The sequence below is a fragment of the Myotis yumanensis genome, unplaced genomic scaffold (assembly GCF_028538775.1).
Source record: "Myotis yumanensis isolate MYYU_CA2020_CCGP unplaced genomic scaffold, mMyoYum1.0.hap1 SCAF_22, whole genome shotgun sequence".
NCBI classification, from domain to species: domain Eukaryota; kingdom Metazoa; phylum Chordata; class Mammalia; order Chiroptera; family Vespertilionidae; genus Myotis; species Myotis yumanensis.
In genome coordinates, this window is record NW_027223773.1 from 11,809,159 (window position 1) to 11,827,829 (window position 18,671).

General features: G+C 49.4%; 1 protein-coding gene across 2 annotated transcripts in view; it reads right to left on the reverse strand.

Annotated features, from left to right (window-relative positions):
- The window catches only part of PLD5 (phospholipase D family member 5), a 171,582-nt gene that overhangs the window by 124,179 nt on the left and 28,732 nt on the right, over positions 1-18,671 (reverse strand). Inside the window, exon 1 of one of the 2 annotated variants that reach the window (XM_070401089.1) lies at positions 3,280-3,428. The exons of the other annotated variant lie outside the window; for it this stretch is intronic. Coding sequence (XP_070257190.1) covers positions 3,280-3,282 — 3 coding nt within the window. The 5' untranslated portion in view covers positions 3,283-3,428. Of the gene's footprint in view, positions 1-3,279; positions 3,429-18,671 lie in introns of those variants that run through there. 2 annotated transcript variants of the gene reach the window in all.

An 18,671-nucleotide genomic window follows, 5' to 3' on the forward strand; every position in this document is an offset into this window, starting at 1 on the left:
AGGATGATCATTATAACAACAATAACAGCAGCAGCAACAACAACAACAACAACATCATCTGCCTACAAGGAAGCATGAAGATTACGAAAGTGATTAAAACATAGCACTGATGTCCTACATATTTACAAAATATTATTGGAAAACATCGAGACATTTTCTTGGCTTTGGAATAATTTGAAGCTGTTAGTAGCCATGCAGTGTGGGTTTCCTTATTTGCAATGCTTTTACCTTTGTAGTTTAAAAAATAAAAAATAAAGCCACCCTAGGCCAGAGCCCACGCCACGCTGGCCATCTGGTATACCACCCAGCGGGCCCCACCCTGCTGACTCTCACGAGGTCCAGGGGTTGAGCGCCTTTGCTCTGGGAAGGTAACTGACTGCATTTGTGTGATGAGAAACAGATCAGGTTCCTTCGCGTCGTTGTGGGGGGGCCTTAGAGCAAGTCGAACCCGTAGATGCACTCCCCTTGCAGTCAAAGGCTGGTTTGCCAGCGCCCTGCTTTCCGGACCGGGTTCCGGCTCAAAGGGAAGATACACACAGTTCCCTTTGCAAAAGCCAGCTGGGTAGGGCGTCTTCCCTGCCCAAGTGTTATCATCCTAGTGTCTGCGTTTGGGAAGAGCTGGTGCAGACCAAAGCTTTGGTTTTGATGTACAATTGGGTAACGTCTTCTCTAAACGGTCATGGGTCAAGAGAGCCAGAGGATGGCCTGGAAGCAGGCAGCTTGCAGTCACATTCCCCCCCCCCTCCCCCACCCCTTTTTGGTCACCCTCTCGGTCCCCACGGTCCCTCTCCTGGACTCAGAAGGAAGCTGGCTCCTTTGAAAATCTAAACACGTTCATAGCAGGCCGTGCTATTGTGTCTATGTGCCCCAGCCCCCGACCACCTCCTGGTATTTCTCCCTGACCGCTGTGCAAGGCTGTCTGTCACTAGGCCCTAGCTGGTGTGGCTCAGTGGACAGAGCGCCGGCCTGTGGACTGAAGGGTCCCAGGTTCGATTCCAGTCAAGGGCACATGCCCAGGTTGTGGGCTCTAAACCCAGTGGGGGGTGTGAAGGAGGCAGCCGATCAATGATTCTCCCTCATCATTGATGTTTCTATCTCTCTCTCCCTCTCCCTTCCTCTCTGAAATCAATAAAAAAATATATTTTTAAAAAAGAGCCCTAACTGGTTTGGCTCAGTGGATAGAGCGTCAGCCTGCGGACTCAAGGGTCCCAGGTTTGATTCCGGTCAAGGGCATGTACCTTGGTTGTGGGCACATCCCCAGTAGGGAGTGTGCAGGAGGCAGCTGATTGATGTTTCTCTCTCATCGATGTTTCTAACTATCCCCCTCCCTTCCTCTATGTAAAAAATCAGTAAAATATATAAAATAAAATAAAAAGAAAAGAAAGAAAAAAGACTGCCACTGGCCTTAAGCTCGTGCCCACGCTGAAAGTGCGCTGGCAGGGGCTCTCTGGGCATTTCAGCCCCGTGCTTTCTAATCCTTAAAGGAATGTTCTCGGGCTACGGAGGGGAAGAAAAGAATGATTATGCCTTCCCAGCACGAAGGAGCCCCGTGAACCCTCAGGCTGGGGAGGTGATTCACCCCCCCCCCACCCCCCCCCCCCCCCCCCCCGCCCCGGTCCTGCTGGTTCAGGAGAAATAAGTGCCTTTAATTTGACTTCTCCACAGGCCAGAGGCACGTCTACAACAGAGGAGATGCCAAAACAGTAGCAGAGCTCAGTGAGGGGGGGGGGGAGCCTGTCCCTCATCTTTGCAGCTTCTTTCCCGGGGTCTCCCAGCCGCTGACGGGTGCCCCGGTGGGCGAGGAGGTCAGGAACTGAGCCGAGATGCTCTCGTCCACCTAGCCCCCCGTGGCCCTTCTCCGCGTGGCTGAGCAGGCCGACCCACTTCTATAAATGCCCACACTCCCCTCATCAGCGCTCTCCATTCATCGGGATTATAAACGGAACAATCGTTTCCCACACATCAGCTGTGCCGTCAAGCACGTGTCTATCAGGCGCACTGGCTACACAGCAATGGCTTCTATTTTCTCCTAAATGTTACGCAATGTTATTACCTTCATCCTTGACTCCTTAAAGAAATCATCCAGTGGCTTCACTTGTTAGAAGGGGTCTTCCTCCTCCCGCCCCTCCCCGTGGCACAGGTGATGGAGAAAAGTCACACGGAGCCGAGACCGGGAACTGAGCACACGGTCATGTCCACGGCCAATCCTAACGCCCCCTCCAAGGACCTCATGTGTCCACAAGGCGCACCTGCCCCAGCCATGTTTGCTCTGCACAGGGAATCGACAAACTTCCCCCCAACAAAGTCACACAATGTGGGCTCTTGTCACTTCTGCCTGCAAATGACAGGCTTTTAAAAATATATTCGCTGAGTGGCCAGATTATTATGATCACCCACCCAATCAGTACAATGAAGTGAATGAGTTATGCAAATAAATATAATAAAACCTTGAGAGTATTTGCTTAGGAAGTTTTCAATATTCAGTATTTTTGGAAGTGTCAATGAAGTACTGATGGGGTGGACATAATAATCTGGCCACGCAGGGTATATTTCTATTGATTTCAGAGAGGAAGGGAGAGGGAGAGAGAGATAGAAACATCCATGATGAGAGAGAATCATGGACCGGCTGCCTCCTATTCACCCCACACTGGGAATCGAGCCCCCAACCCGGGCATGGGCCCTGACCGGGAATCAAACCGGGACCTCCTGGTTCATAGGTCGACGCTCGACCACTGAGCCACGCCGGCCGGGCATGATGACAGTTTTAAAAGGAAAAAAATAAATGCATCACTTAGACGTTGGCTCTGGTAACATTTAACCTGCAAATGCCTCCAACCAGCGGTGGAGTCTGCAGACGGTGACAATTCACTCGTCAAAACAGAAAGCTGCCCCGGTTTGGAGACACATGAAAACATCAAGAAGGCAGGCAGCAACTGCCCCAAAGTCTCCCGGAAACCACAACCGCGCTCAGAGGAGCGGGTGCCCTTCGCAGCCGGCTCGACTGAGGTCACCGTGAGACTATCCTCCCGGGGAGAACCCGGCCGACACCCCTCCTCAGTGACAAGGCAGCATCACCCCAGACACGAAAGGAGTCATTTTTCCCAAACCAGCGGCTGTCTCTTCAAGTTGGTGGCGAGGCTGCCCCTGCCCTTCCCCTGAGAAGCTGACCGTGGCCCCGGAGCACAGGTGGCTGTCCTTTCACGCTCCCACCCGCCTGCAGGGCGTCCTCAGGCAGCAGCGTGGGTCTGCGGGAAACCAGAGGAAACCAGAGGTTCTTACCATGGTGCTGGGACCTGCCCTCCCCGAGGAGCCCGGCGGCCCGGGGCTGCGGCTGGCGTGCTGCTCCCCGCGCCACTGTTGCCTTTGGCGGCAGAAGGTTCCATGTGGTGCGAGCGCCTCGCCGCTGGTGGTATTTCAGTCCCTGCCCGGCTGGCTGGCCTGGATGCTCTGGAAATCAGCCAAGCCGAGCACGGAGCCTGCAGCCGGCAGCTTCAGAGTCTGAAGTCGGAACGTGCTGGGGGGAAGGTGGGCCCGGCGGTAGGCGTGTTCAGCAAACACCAGGGGCTGCTGCAGTCAGTGGCTTTTCTCTGCAACCATTTAGGCTTTGCTGCTGGTGGAATGAATGCAATGCTGGCCAGGGCTCCAGCGGACCCGGGGATGCAGGCGCCCAGCCCACTTCCACTCCTCCAACGGACCCGGACTTGGCTGCGGTTCTAATCAGGGAAGAGCATTCTTTCCAGAAGGATTGGAAGGAAGGGGGCAAAGCTGTGGGGCCTCCAGGTGCCAGCGGATCCAGGGTTGGTGGGAGTCCACAGAGGGCTCCCGGGAACAAGCATCGGACCCCTCTTTGACCTTACCCATGGGGTGTCAGCCCCCGACATGTGGGAAGAGTTCTCTGCTGGTGCAAGGAGCCCACGGAGCACACGCAGCCTTATCTTCCAGAACAAAGTTCTCCAAGGGCAGCGAAGACTCTTTAAATCCAGCTGGGTTATACTAAACTATGAATTAAACCTCACGAAGCTAACGCACTCTTTGCTCCTTCTATGCTTTGTCAACATTTTATTGGTTAAAAATTTTCTCTCGGTCGGACTGGTGTGACTCAGTGGTTGAGTGTCGACCTATGAACCAGGAGGTCAGGGTGCGATTCCCGGTCAGGGCATATGCCCAGGTTGTGGGCTCGATCTCCAGTAGGGGGCGTGCAGGAGGCAGCCGATCCATGATTCTCTCTCATCACAGATGTTTCATATTCCCTCTCTCTTCCTCTCTGAAATCAATAAAAATATATTCTTTACAAAAATAGGAATCCATTGCATTTATCAGGCCTGATGGCATCAAGAAGTAGCTGTGTATCAATCGAGTCCAAGAAAATGAGTTACTTTTCTTTCCCGTAGGCAACGGTCTTTCACAGCAGAAAAGCAGGTGTGGCAGGCAGACCAGGTGCCCAGGTGAGGCGACAGAGCCCACGTCTGTGGCCAAGAGGCAGCTCGGTGCTCGCACACAGTAGGTGCTAGACGTGTACTGAAGCCATACCAACCTTCAAGGGCTGCTGGGAACTCCGGCATGCCAGCTGCTTGCCCTCAAGCCGGGAGGAGCCAGCGCTGCCTAATTTGGGGTCTCGGCTCATGACCCCATCCATCCCTCTGTCCTTTCGCTAGGACACCGGGCCACACTGCTTCCACTGTCCCTTACACCAATTCCTTGTACTCACACGGAATGAGCTGGGGACACCCATGGTGGTGGGGCCAGTAAGAGAGCCTCCCCCGCTTTCCACTAGCCTTGTTCTTTGTAGGCAATGGACACCCCTTGGCATCAATGAGGCATCTCCCTTTCCTTCCACTTGCTCTTCAAGGTCCAATGCCCTATGTCCATCAGGAAGACGCCCCCGATGGCTACAACCCATAGCAATTCTCTGCTCCTAGACTGGCACCCAACCCTTTCACATTCACTCATTTCCTGTCTCCTGGCAGTCTTTGGATGCCATTGTTTTTACTTTCTTTGTTACTTTTAGGCAGGGGTCCTCAAACTACAGCCCGCGGGTCACATGCAAATACAAACATTGTATTTGTTCCCGTTTTGTTTTTTTACTTCAAAATAAGATATGTGCAGTGTGCATTGGAATTTGTTCATAGTTTTTTTTTAAAACTATAGTCCGGCCCTCCAACGGTCTGAGGGACAGTGAACTGGCATCCCTGTTTAAAAAGTTTGAGGACCCCTGCTTTTAGGTATGTCTTACCATCCAGCCAAATGGTAAACATGTTATGCCTGTATAAAATTCACAAATGGCCCTGGCTGGTTTGGTTCAGTGGATAGAGTGTCGGCCTGAGGATTGAAGGTCCCGGGTTTGATTCCAATCAAGGGCACGTGCCCAGATTGTAGGTTTGGTCCCCCGTAGGGGACGTGCAGAAGGCAGCCAATCCATGATTCATCACTGATGTTTCTATTTCTCTCCCTCTTCTTTCCTTTCTGAAATCAATAAAAAAAATATATTTAAAAAAACGTGTACAAATAGCACCAACTCTGTTTAGTATTTTCTTATAGAACAAATCCACTTTATCTTTTTAAAAAATCTTTATCGCACCTTTAAAAGATATTAAAACACACCTGAGAAGGCCAGCAAGACACCATCACTTCCCTCCAAAGAGTGTTCATTATTAGTCTACTTAGTATTTCATTTTTTTCTTTCTATTGCATTTGTTGCGGTCACATGGGTTAATAAAATTTTACAGGTTTCAGGTCTACAATTCTATAACGCATCACTTGTATATTGTATTGGGTGTTCAACACCCAAAGTCAAGCCTCCTTCCATCACCATTTATCCCTCTGTATCCTCTTCTGTCTACTCCCACCCCCCCTCCCTCTGGTAGGTAATCACCATACTACTGTCTGTGTCTATGAGTTTTGAGGTTTGGTTGTTTTTGCTCAATCTCTTCACCTTTTTTTTTCACTCTACTCAGTATCTTCCTGTTGGTCCTGCCTGAATAAAAAGCTTATTTCACATTCCAAAAAGGGTAGCCAATTGAAACGGGAAGCTCCCTGTGGCCACTGATACATCCAGCTCCTGCTACCACAACCCCCGGCTTCCCTGTGGGGAAGAGTCCAGAGCAAGCATGTCAAACTCGCGGCCCGCGGGCCCCATGCCTCGTTTATTTGGCCCGTGTTAGCCTTTGAGTTTGACACGCTCGGTCCAGAGGAAATGAGGATTACCAGACTCTTCTATCCCACAGAGCAGAACGACACCCACCACCCCCTCAGGAGAACAGAGGGCTGTGCTGGGCCTGTGTACCTTCCCCTGATCGCCCACCTCCAGTGCCAACCCCAAAACCCACCTTCCCGGGTTGCCCGGGTGTTTGCTCTGTATTGGATGGGGTTGGCCTCACTCGTCCACCCCCCGCCTGCCCCACAGTTGTAGCCACTTCAGTGACGGGACTCAGAGAGCTCCGCATGGGCCAGTGGTTACTGAACCCCTTAGAAATAATCGCCCAGGCAAGACGGTGCTTTCAAATTTAATCTCCATCCAACCCACCCCGTCTAAGAATCACGGAGCATGTAGCGCGGCCTTTCCATTTCTAATAATCCTTCAAAAGGCTCTGTTTCCGCGGACTGAAATTGACGTTGGCACAGGAGAAATCAGGTCAAGGCCCCGAGCAAAAGAAACCGCCGCTTCCGAAAGCCACCCCAAGATCGCCAAATATTTCCATTACGGAAACAGGTCCCCGGGGGGAAAACACATTTCAGCAGTAAAAACATTTTCAGGAACTCCCACGTCTGTCTTATGTGTGAGATACGAAAGCATGCAGGATGGTTTCTAACCGTGAAGAGTGGAGGCAGGGAGGAAAAAAATTCAGGAGGCAGCAGTAAAATGGGGGTGCCCTCGGGGAGGGGAGCGGCTCATCTCAGGGTCCCGACAGGCTTGCAGAAGGCATGCCGCCTGCCCCGAGGGCCGTGCTGAGCTATAGGAACAGCTGACCAGCCGCCCCGAATCTCTGCAGCCCGTCTCAGTTCATCCTTTCCAGTTCTGGGCTGGACCAACTATTTCTTCTCAACCGTCAGGGACCATGTTCCTGCTCTACCTTTTCACCACAAGAGGGCGCTGCAGCACAGTCAGGGTGGAGCTCTCCAGCCTTCAGCGTGATAACAGACTTCCCGGACCAGTTAGGATGCTGGGGGAAATGAATGTGATCCGTCCATTGTTCAAAATAAGTTTCCAGCCCGGCCAGTGTGGCTCAGTGGTTGAGCATCAACCTATGAACCAGGAGGTCACGGGTCGATTCCTGGGCAGGGCACATGCCCAGGTTGCGGGCCCCATCCCCAGTGTGGGGTGTGCAGGAGGCAGCCCATCAATGATTCTCTCTCATCGTTGATATTTCTCTCTCTCTCCCTCTCCCTTCCTCTCTGAAATCAATAAAAACATATATTTTTTAAAAAGTGTGTGTCAGCTTGATTTACAAGCTCCATGTAGTTAGATGAATAAAGTTTTGCCCTGGCCCCCGCCAATGAGGGGGTGGGTTTGCTCCCTTCTCTCCTTATTCCACTTTGAGAATCAAAGGTGTATCTTGGTTTGGTACAATTTAGTAGCTCTTGGTTGGGTTTCCATGGAGACGAGAACTGTGCAGAGACCAGGAGGTAAGACGTTGCAGCCACCTGGCCACATGTGGCTATTTAAAGTTTAATGAAATTTTACTGTTTTGTAAAAAATATATTTTTATTATTCATTTGAGAGAGGGAGGGAGGGAGGGAGGGTGAGAGAGAGAGAGAGAGAGAGAAGCATCAATGATGAGAGAGAATCATTGATCAGCTGCCTCCTGCACGCCCCACACTGGGGATGGAGTCCGCAACCTGGGCATGTGCCCCGAACGGGAATTGAACCGTGACATCCTGGTTCGTAGGTCAACGCTTAACCAATGAACCACACGGGCCGGGCACATTGCGTTTTTAAAAAAGCTGTTTCCACACAAAACAATACTGTAAGTAGTACATTCTATTACCTATTATATTATCTAAAATATAACATACTTATTATCTCATCTACATAATACCTATTACATGACCTGTATCTATCATATTTCTTTTCTTTTAGAAAGGGAGACGAGGGGAGAGATAGAAATATCAATGATGAGAATCATTAATCAACTGCCTCCTGCACGCCCCCTACTGGGGATGGAGCCTACAACCCAGGCATGTGCCCCTGACCAGGAATCAAACCATGACCTCCTGGTTCATAGGTCCACATTCAACCACTGAACCACACAGGCCGGGCCGAGCACATATTATTATTATACTATCTATTCCTCAACCTTCCCTCACCTCCTTGCCCCAAGGGAAACTTGGCCTTGTCCTGGAGCCACTGCTCTCCCTGCAGCCCCTCAGGGAAGCTGTTGTTCCTCCTTCATCCTTGTCCCCTGGGGTGGTGGATGACCTCCCAGCTCCCCACTGCCACTGAGATCATGCACTCTCCCTCCTTCTCCCCAGAGAGTCCCCAGCTTTGAATCTCATGCCATTAGACTAGCCCAGTGGTTGGCAAACTCATTAGTCAACAGAGCCAACTATCAACAGGACAACGATTGAAATTTCTTTTGAGAGCCAAATTTTTTAAACTTAAACTATATAGGTAGGTACATTGTTATTAACTTAATTAGGGTGCTCCTAAGGCTCAGGAAGAGCCACACTCCAGGGGCCAAAGAGCCACATGTGGTTCGAGAGCCGCAGTTTGCCGACCACTAGACCGCCCAATACTGAGTGTCCTAAGTATCACCACTGTCTACCGGTCCCAGCTCGGTTCTCACTGTGACAGAACATGGGGCCTCTTTCATCGTTTGAAAGCTGCTGTACCAGGTCTGTGACTTAAGGGTTCCTACTTCAGTCCGGAGCCGGGAAGACAGCTCCTCCCCCACACTCTCCTACCATCCCCCCTTCTAGGTGATATCCCGATATCGCAGCATCCCACAACTCTCAGACAAAATGTAAACGTCTCTATTTCGGAAAATTCCTTTTCAAACGTTTCGCAGCACAACCAAAGGCTGCGCTGCCAAGAGTTATAAAATTAGAGAGGAAACGAAAATCTGTTATTTTCACAATAAGGTCTTTTCATTTAGCCAAAGCATTTCGAGTTCCAAAACAACTCACATCCGCACATGGTTGAGTTTTCACAGTGACTTGCTGACTTTTGGCATTTGTCACGAGCGCTCACTTAACAAAATATTTAACACTGTAATTTTTAAGCGATGCCTGAATTCCAACTGGTATTTATAATATTATAATTAGATCACTATCCAATAAACAGACAAGCATACGTAGTATGCTCATAGTATGCTGACCAGACAGGTATGCTATTCTGATTTTTTTCATTGTAAAAGTGATATGAGCTTGAAGTAAAATTCAAGCACTTTATTTATTTAAATATATTTTTATTGATTTCAGAAAGGGAGTGGCAGAGAGAGAGAGAAACATCAATGATGAGAGAGAATCACTGATTGGCTGCCTCCTGCACGCCCCCTACTGGGGATCAAGCCCACAACCCGGGCATGTGCCCCAACCAGGAATTGAACTGTGACCTCCTGGTTCATAGGTCGACACTAACTACTGAGCCACAAAGGCTAGGCAAAATTCAAGCACTTTAGAGGCATACAAAATAATATATCCTTCCTTTATTTCTGCCCCATTCTTTGTCCTATTCCTCAAATTACTTAAATTACTGTTAATAGCTTTGCGCATATATTTGCAGATTTTAAAAATATAGTTAAAAAAAAAAGAAATACAAGCGAGCCCAGCCAGTGTTGCTCAGTGGCTGAGTGTCGACCTATGAACCAGGAGGTCATGGTTCGATTCCCAGTCAGAGCATATGCCTGGGTTAGGGGCTCAATCGCCAATGGGGGGCATGCAGGAGGCAGCCGATCAATGATTCTCTCCCATCAATGATGTTTCTATCTCTCTCCCTCTCCCTTCCTCTCTGAAATCAGTAAAAATATATTAAAAATAAAATACAATAAAAATATGGTTTTATTTTTTACTTTACCAAATGGGATTTTACCATAGACAATGTTCTGAAACATTCTTCCATTCATGAAACATCTGTTGGAATATTCCAGGCCAGAATAGTCCTTCTCTCTAGTAACTGAATAGTATTTTCTCAAAAGAAAAATAACAATCTATAATAATAAAAGCATAATATGCTAATTAGACCGGACGTCCTTCCGGACGAAGCTGGGGCTGCGAGGGAAGCCCGGGTCCCGGGTGCCAGCAGCCGGGGGAAGGAAGGCCTACTCCTGCACAAATTTCGTGCATCAGGCCTCTAGTAACAATAACAACAACAGAAAACCCTTCTCTAATGCTCACTACGTATCAGACTCTGGTTGACCTCAACCGCTAATGACAACCCTGGGAGTTAGGTGCTGTCTCTCATCGCCTTACACACGACGAAGCTGAGTCACAGCAGGACCAATAACTCACTGAAGGTCACAGAGGGACTGAGCGGTGGCGCTATGGCTTACACTCAGACAATCTGGTCCCAAAGTCCATGGTCTTCACCACCATGCTAACTGGTGACGCTGCAAACTGCTTCCCAGTCTCCACGGAAGTGGGCATCTCCATTGTTCCCTATTTCAAACAAGGCCATAGTGAACACCCTCAACATATGCATCAATCGTTCTTGGGGATTCATTTCTAGAAGGAAGATTGCTTGGACAGGCATTTACAATTTGGGAAGGTCTAACCGACCTCTGGAAAAGCTTTCCCTGCTGCCATTTCCCCCAAACAAAGCTGTTTCCTTGCACCTCCCTGACCCTGGATCGTTTTTCTTGTGCAATAAGCCAGGAAACACACAACGGAATCCTGGTCTTGCTTTGACCCCCAGGCCCCTGACCACCAGTGAGTCGGAGCAGCGTCTCAGCATGCATTGCCCATATGTATCTATGGGTCTTCGAATTTAGGCTTCTCATACCTTGGCCCCTTATTCTCCTGAGTTGTCCTTTCCTGTGGGTTAGTAGAAGCTCTTGACCCTGCAGGGCACAGGCACTTGCCCTGGGGATCCCCGATGGCTCGGAGCAGCTGCTACACACGGGCTCCCGGGTAAGGTCCAGAGGCAAAGGGCTGAGAACAGAACGCATGCAACACAGCCGCCTCCTCCCAAGCAAACTCGCCAGCATAGCAGAGAGATAACGAAGCTTACCTGTGGTTAGAGCTCCCGACCTGCCCAAGTGCAATCATCTTCCTTTGCGGTAAGTGTAGTACTGATCCCAGGTGAGGTGTTAGGAAAAGCAAACATGATGGTTTCCAAGACCCCCCAGGAGGGGCCAGAGGATGGGACGGGCCTGGGTTTGAATTGGGGAGCCTTCACTTAATTAGCTGGGGGTGCCTTTGGGCAAATCGGTTAATGTCATCCAGTGCCCAAGTGTCCATGGAACAAGAACCAGAAAATTCACCAGGCAGAGTTATAAGAATGAAGGGCAAGATCTGTAAGTCTTCATTACAGAATCTGGCCACACAATAGGTAGCCAATTATTAATACTGAATGATCATACTGATTATTATTACGGTTGATAATACAGTTGACTCTTGAACATTGGTTTAAACTGCACAGGTCCAATTATATTTGGACATTGTTCCATAAGTATACAGTAAGCCCTCCGGATCCCTGGGTTTTGCATCTATGGATTCAACCGTGATATAAATCGATGGGTAGGAATCTGCAAATGCATGAGCCCAATTGTATGCACTGTTCCATCCATATTTTAAATATATATCTATACTGATTTCAGAGAGGAAGGTGGGGGTTGGGGAAGAGAGAGAGAAACGTCAATGATAGAGAATCATTGATTAGCTGCCTCCTGCACACCCCTCACTGGGGATTGAGCCTGCAACCTAGGCATGTGCCCTGACCGGGAATCAAACCATGACCTCCTAGTTCATGGGTAGATGCTCAACCACTGAGCCATGCTGGCCAAGTTCCACACCATATCCTCTATAATAAAAGGGTAATATGCAAATTGACCTAACGGCAGAATGGCCAGAACGACCGCTCAACCAGTCACTATAAGGCGCACTGACCACCTCTTGGTCCCTTTCCCCGGCCAGCAGGCTCCGATTGCCTGACGGCGAATGGGGAACCAGGGGTGGGTGGCAGTGGGTGGTGGAGATGGCTGCAGGGAGCCTGGGAAGATGGCCCTGATCGCAGGCCAGGCCTAGGGACCATACCCACGCATGAATTTCGTGCGCCAGGCCTCTAGTTGTATAATATGGACTGGAGTGTCTGCAGATCTCGGTGTCCACGGGGTCTTGGAGCCAATCCCCTGAGGATGGGAAGGTTACTGTAGTTAAGTTTTGGGGGAGTCAAAAGTTATATACGGATTTTCAACTGCCCATGGGTTGGCACCCCAACCCTTGCATTGTACTAGGGTCAATTGTACTAATATCTTTGATGGTGACTGAGGAGAAACCAATGTTCTGATTTGCCAAATGTAATTGACATGACTGGCTTGGCCAGTTTAGCTATGGATAAAACTCGGTGATGAACTTTTACTTTCCTAATTGAAGCTTACCCCTAGCTCCATGTACCCTACGAGAAGGAAGTCCGTCTCCCGGTCTGCCCTTCTCTTCTCTTTCCTTGTCCAGGAATCCCAGCTGAGCTCAGAGACCAAGCCTGCTGGCTCTGGTGGTACAGGCTGGCGTCAGACTCGGGCATTCCCCTCTGAGGTTAGCGGGCTCCTTGGCCACCACTCTTTGTCCAAGACAATGTGTTGAGGCCTCTGGCACGGACAGGAGGGCAGATCCCCTTCCAAGCCACAGTGGTTCTCAGGGCAGCGTGGGTGTTTATGCACCTGCCACCTGTTAACTAAACTCACTCCAGGGCTCCCTGGTGAGCTGGCTGGGGCTCTCAATGTTTCTTCTCCTTAGACTCACCCAGAGGCCCTTTCCACAGACAGCTGGCCTCCTCCAGGGGGCTCCTGCCACCTCACCCCCCCAGGAGCAATTACCTCCATCACTTCCCGTCCCCCACTCTCCCCTGAAGTCCCACCACCTCTGGCCCAGCCCGTGTCCTTTGTCTAATGCAGAATGCAAGACATTATTTCAGTAGAAATAACGCTGGTCATTCTCTAGGGTCCCTCTTACCCTTTTCACGTGACAAAGAGACTTTCCTCAGACACAGGCGGCGCCTGGGGGTTTGACCCCATCAGAGCAGCAGGAAGAGGAGGAGGTGAAGGCCCACACCTGTGCTTGACCTTGGGGCTCAGGGAGTTCATTCCTGAACAAAGGATATTAGCATATCCCCCGCCTGCTGGCACTGCCCGGGTCAGTCATTCTTCTCCAGCTAATGCCATAAATGCTACCCACACACACAGTAAACAAAGGCGCTGGCGGGGCTTCTGCAACAGAGTTTTATGAGCTGTGACTGTGTTGGTGGCAGCATTAATTAGGAGGGAAAATGTGTTCCTTTGTGAACTTCGAAGCCAATCAAGTTGGTTTCATAATGGGCTTAGAGAAAAACCAAGATTATCATTTTTCTTCATGTTCCTACCCTGAGCCACCCCAGTCTGCGCCCGTCCTTGAAAGCAATTTGCTCTAATTAAGTCATTGAAGTGGTGGGAACTTGTTGAAGTCATTTACTGAATGGCTTTCACAGATCATGTTTTTGAAATGAAAGGGCTCTGCAAGGCCAGCCCATGGGGTTGCAGTAACCCACAAGGCTGTGTCTATCTTCCTGGGTGCTGCAGAAATGTCTACGTCCATGGAACCTAGACATCTGGTTCAAAGTCAAGATGGGCTGACAGAGCGGGGAGTGGCCCTGTGGGTTTGGAGATGGGTGCTAGGGCTAGCCTGTCCTGTCCAGCTTGGGGACAGATGCTGGACAAGGTCTGGGTACAGTTGCCTTGTGATCCCCAGGCCACTGGAGCTAGGATGAAGCACTGCTTTCTTTTTCCTTTTTCTTTTTTTCAAAATATATTTTTATTGATTTCAGAGAGGAAGGGAGAGGGAGAGAGAGATAGAAACATCAATGATGACAGAGAACCACTGATTGGCCGCCTCCTGCACTCCCCATACTGGGGATCGAGCCCGCAACCCAGGCATGTGCCCTGACCGGGAATGGAACCGTGACCTCCTGGTTCATAGGTTGTGTGGACGAAAGGGGCCACATGCTGACCTGAGAAGCTCAGGGGAGGCCTGCATGGCGGTCTTGCAAACTCAGAGACCTAAAGTAACCAGAAAGGATGGCCTGAAATTAAATTTTAACTAAAAGCAGTTATGATGGGTAGTTACATCCTAGGCCGGTATCTTCACTGACAAGGTCAACCTTCACCTTAACTGAGCCTATCTGTCTTTTTGCAACTAATAATAACATACCCTTGAAATGTCTGGGTAACTTGTAACTTCTCTTTTTCTGGAGCCCCTGGGGCACAACCAAATGTGCTGGGAGCCAGGACAGACACCACAAATTCCTTCATTATCATGTTAATTGATCCTGCACCCACCTAAGTATGTGTATATTTTACTTTTTATCCAATCCCAGGGGTTTCCCTGCTTTGCCTTCTCCTGCCTCTCTAGTCTATCACCCATGGATTTCATGTAACCCACCTCCGTCCCTTTGCTTTGATTGCAATGTATAAATACAGATGTAACCGGCCATTCTCCGGAGCATTATCTCAGTTTGTTGAGGTTCTGCTTTGTGGCAATTGTAGACAGTTTGGCTCAAATAAACTCATGAAAATTCTTTACAGGTTTGAATGGTTTTTTACGTTAACAGTCGACGCTCGACCACTGAGCCACACCGGGTGGGGTGGGGGGAGGGGGTTTGATAAGGAAAAGAGAGACCTGGGAGATTGAGGGCTGTCTCCAAGCATCTGAGAGGCTGGTAGATAGAAAAAGATCCCAGTCATTTTCCCCTAGGATTGCACTGTATTTCAGCTCAGAATAAGGAAAGACTAATCTCAGGGTTCATTAACTTTAAGGATTCTTTCTAGTCCTGATATCCATAAGCATTAAAAAAGGCATTCCTCTTGCCTGGCTGGTGTGGCTCAGTGGTTGAGTGTTGACCTATGAACCAGGAGGTCACAGTTCAATTCCTGTTCAGGGCACATGCCTGGGTTGTGGGCTTGATCCCAGTAGGGGGTGTGCAGGAGGCAGCTGATCTATTATTCTCTCTCACCACTGATATTCCTATCCCTCTCTCCTTCTCCCTTCCTCTCTGAAATCAACAAAAACATATTTTAAAAAAAGACATTCCTCTTAGAAGGATGTCTAATTACAGACAGGACTAAGATTTGCCTTTTAGGAACTCAAAGCACCTCCATAAAGGGCTGGTCTTTTATGTGCTACTTTGTCTAAAACAGCCGTGGGCAAACTACGGTCCGTTTGAAACGAATAAAACTAAAAAAAAAAAAAAAAAAAGACCGTACCCTTTTATTTAATGATGTTTACTCTGAATTTATATTAGTTCACGCAAACACTCCATCCATGCTTTTGTTCCGGCCCTCCGGTCCAGTTTAAGAACCCATTGTGGCCCTCGAGTCAAAAAGTTTGCCCACCCCTGGTCTAAAACATCATAGTATGACAGCGATCAAGGTGAGCCCCTAACTCAGCAGTTCTCAACCTGTGGGTCACGACCCCTTTGGGGGTTGAACGACCCTTTCACAGGGGTTGCCTAAGACCATCAGAAAACACATCTATAATTACATATTGTTTCTGTGATGAATCATTATGCTTTAATTATGTTTAATTTATAACAATGAAATTGGGGGTCACCACAACATGAGGAACTGTATTAAAGGGTCGAGGCATTAGGAAGGTGGAGAACCACTGCCCTAACTGGAATTCAGATACCTTCTGCCCCACCTCCCGGTCTCTGCCCATCTACTTCCTCCTCCTCCATTGACTGCACCGTAGGTGGAAGGCCTTCCTGAGGAAAGGACCCAAACCTGCCCCCTATTGGGTGTGCACACGTACAGGTGAGGTGTATGGGGGACCAGCCAGATAAGACACCCCCTGAGGAGGGGGTGAGGAAGACATAGTCAGGGCCAAAGAGAGAGGGGAGTGCTGGTCCTGTACACCAGTGTGGCTGTTGGCTGAAGTGTCCCAATGCCGTGCTCCACGCCGACCACGAGGAGAGCAGAACACGCGTCCATCAGTAAAGCTCCCCTCCCACGCTCTGCACGACTTCAGCCCTGACGACCTGGTCCTGGACCACTCAGAAAGAAGGAGTCCAGTAGAGGAAAGAGGTCATGCATCAGCACCCCCCTGGGGACTGGGCTGCACCCCCAGTCGAGCAGAGGAGTGGAATGGCATCTGGGGAGGACCAGGAGCAGCTGAGAGGTGAGGCCTGGCATTGGGGGACAGATCAAGAAGCGGGGTGCCAGGGACGGTGCAGGTGAGCACAGTGAGGACGCAGCATTGGCTGGTGGACGAGAGGATGGCAAGTGGCAGGGTGAGCCAATGCCCAAGGTCATCAGGCGCAGGACAAGCAAAGAAGGCGCAGGTGGAATGTTAGGAATAGCCTGCAGAAGCCATGGCGGGTGTGGCTCAGTGGACAGAGCACCAGCCTGCATACCGAAGGGTCGCAGGTTTGATTCCTGGTCAAAAGCTGGGACTTGGGTTGCAGGTTCAATCCTTGGGTGGGAGGCAAGCAATCAAGGTGCCTCTCTCACATTGATGTTTCTCTCTGTCTCCCCCTCCCTTCCTTCCATTCTCTCTAAAAATAATGGGAAAAATATCCTCCGGTGAGGATTAACAACAACAAGAATAGCCTGGAGCAAAGAGACAGCAACATGATGTCAACCTTGGAAGCTTCCAGAAGAACACAGGAGCTGCATGGAGGGCGCGGTTCTACTGAAAGATACGGGGACGTTAACACGCGCCGAGTTCCCTGTGTCACCTGAGTGGACAGCGCAGAGCTCCGGATGCGGAGTTACAATGTAAAGGGGTCCTCGCTGGTGTCCACGGCTGGGAGGGCTGGGAACACTGGCGGTGCAAACGCCCTCCATTAAGAATACGTTCCTTACAGCGCATTTCAGAGCAGCCCTTGTAAAGCAACCCTGTAGAAAGCCATTAACCCGAGCCCACGGCCAAGTGGAACATGACAGGCTAGGGAGTCGGGAGAGACTCAAGGGCAGCCAGGGCACTGCAGCTCATCACACTGAGGGGCTCCCACCCTAAATCAGGTTCCCAGGGGACAACATTGTCTTACAAAGGCCTTTATTTGATTTATTTTTAGATTTTTTTTTTATTGTTTTCAGAGAGGAAGGGAGAGTAAGAGGGAGATGGAAACATCAATGATGGGAGAGCATCACTGACAAGCTGCCTCCTGCACGCCCCCTACTGGGGACGGAGCCTGCAACCCGGGCATGTGCCCTGACTGGGAATCGAACCGTGACCTCCTGGTTCATAGGTCGACGCTCAACCACTGAGCCACACCGGCCGGGCTTGAAAAGGCCTTTAGAGGCTCACAGTGCCGGCTGTTACTTGGAGAAGAATAAGCCGTGTAGGGAGCCCAGGAATCCAGAGGAGCTCTGGAGGGCTGACTCGGTCCAGAGACTCAGCGCAAGCGGAGGAAAGGGACAGGAACAGGGGACAGGGGACTGAGACCCTGTCTTCTTTCTGTCAGCAGCTCGCTGAGCGCCTGACTTCCCACCTCTCTGCACCCGTGTCTTCATCTCTAACTCACTGACTCCCAGTATGTGACGATCACCTGAGAGAGCAGGTGTTTCTTGAAAAGGTCCAAGCCCACAGAAACAAAGGTGTTATCTATCAAGTCTGATGACCTCTCAGGGAGTAGCAGGTCCCACGTGTCCACGGGAAATGGACTGTTTCCAGTCCACGGATGCTAGGCACGGGGGTGATAGAAAAATTGTAATCCTCTGTAATCCCCTAGCAGAGATGTTCATGAAAAAAAATTACAGTACAATGATAGAATCACTGCATCAGAAACAGGTATAATGCATCAGAAGTACAAACAGATGAGCTTGGCTGGCGTGGCTCAGTGGTTGAGCATCGATCTATGAACCAGAAGGTTACAGTTCGATCCCCGGTCAGGGCACATGCCCGGGTTGTGAGCTCGATCCCCAGTGTGGGGCGTGCAGGAGGCAGCCCATCAATGATTCCCTCTCATCATTGATGTTTCTAACTCTTTCTCCCTCTCCCTTCCTCTCTGATATCAATGAAAGTATATTTTAAAAAAGGAAATACAAACAGATGACATAAAAAGACTTGCTATAGCAATATTTAAACCAATGTAAACAACTTAACAGTCCAAGAATAAAGGGCTACTTGAATAAATTATAGAACATTCATATGATAAAAACTAAACAGCTACCAAATGGAAGTTTTTATGAAGAAATTTTAATGATATAAAGATATGCTAATTAAAACAGGGTGTGTGGAAAAAGATAAAGTCTGCTCAAGTAGAACTCATAAAACTCCCTCTTCTGACTCTGATGAATTACTGTACCAGGCTAGCCTTGCATTGTTAATGGTTAGGAAACTGAACAAAATATATAAAAACATTTTCAGACACAGGACTACAGACAGCGCAGGAAATGAGGCAAGAAATGCAATAAGCCCAGTATAAAAAATGAATTATATTTTTACAAGCAATTGACAAATGTATTTTTATGCACAAATGACAACAAACATTGTTCTATATTATGTCCATAGAACAGTGTAAAATTGACAACTGCAAATAAAAATAC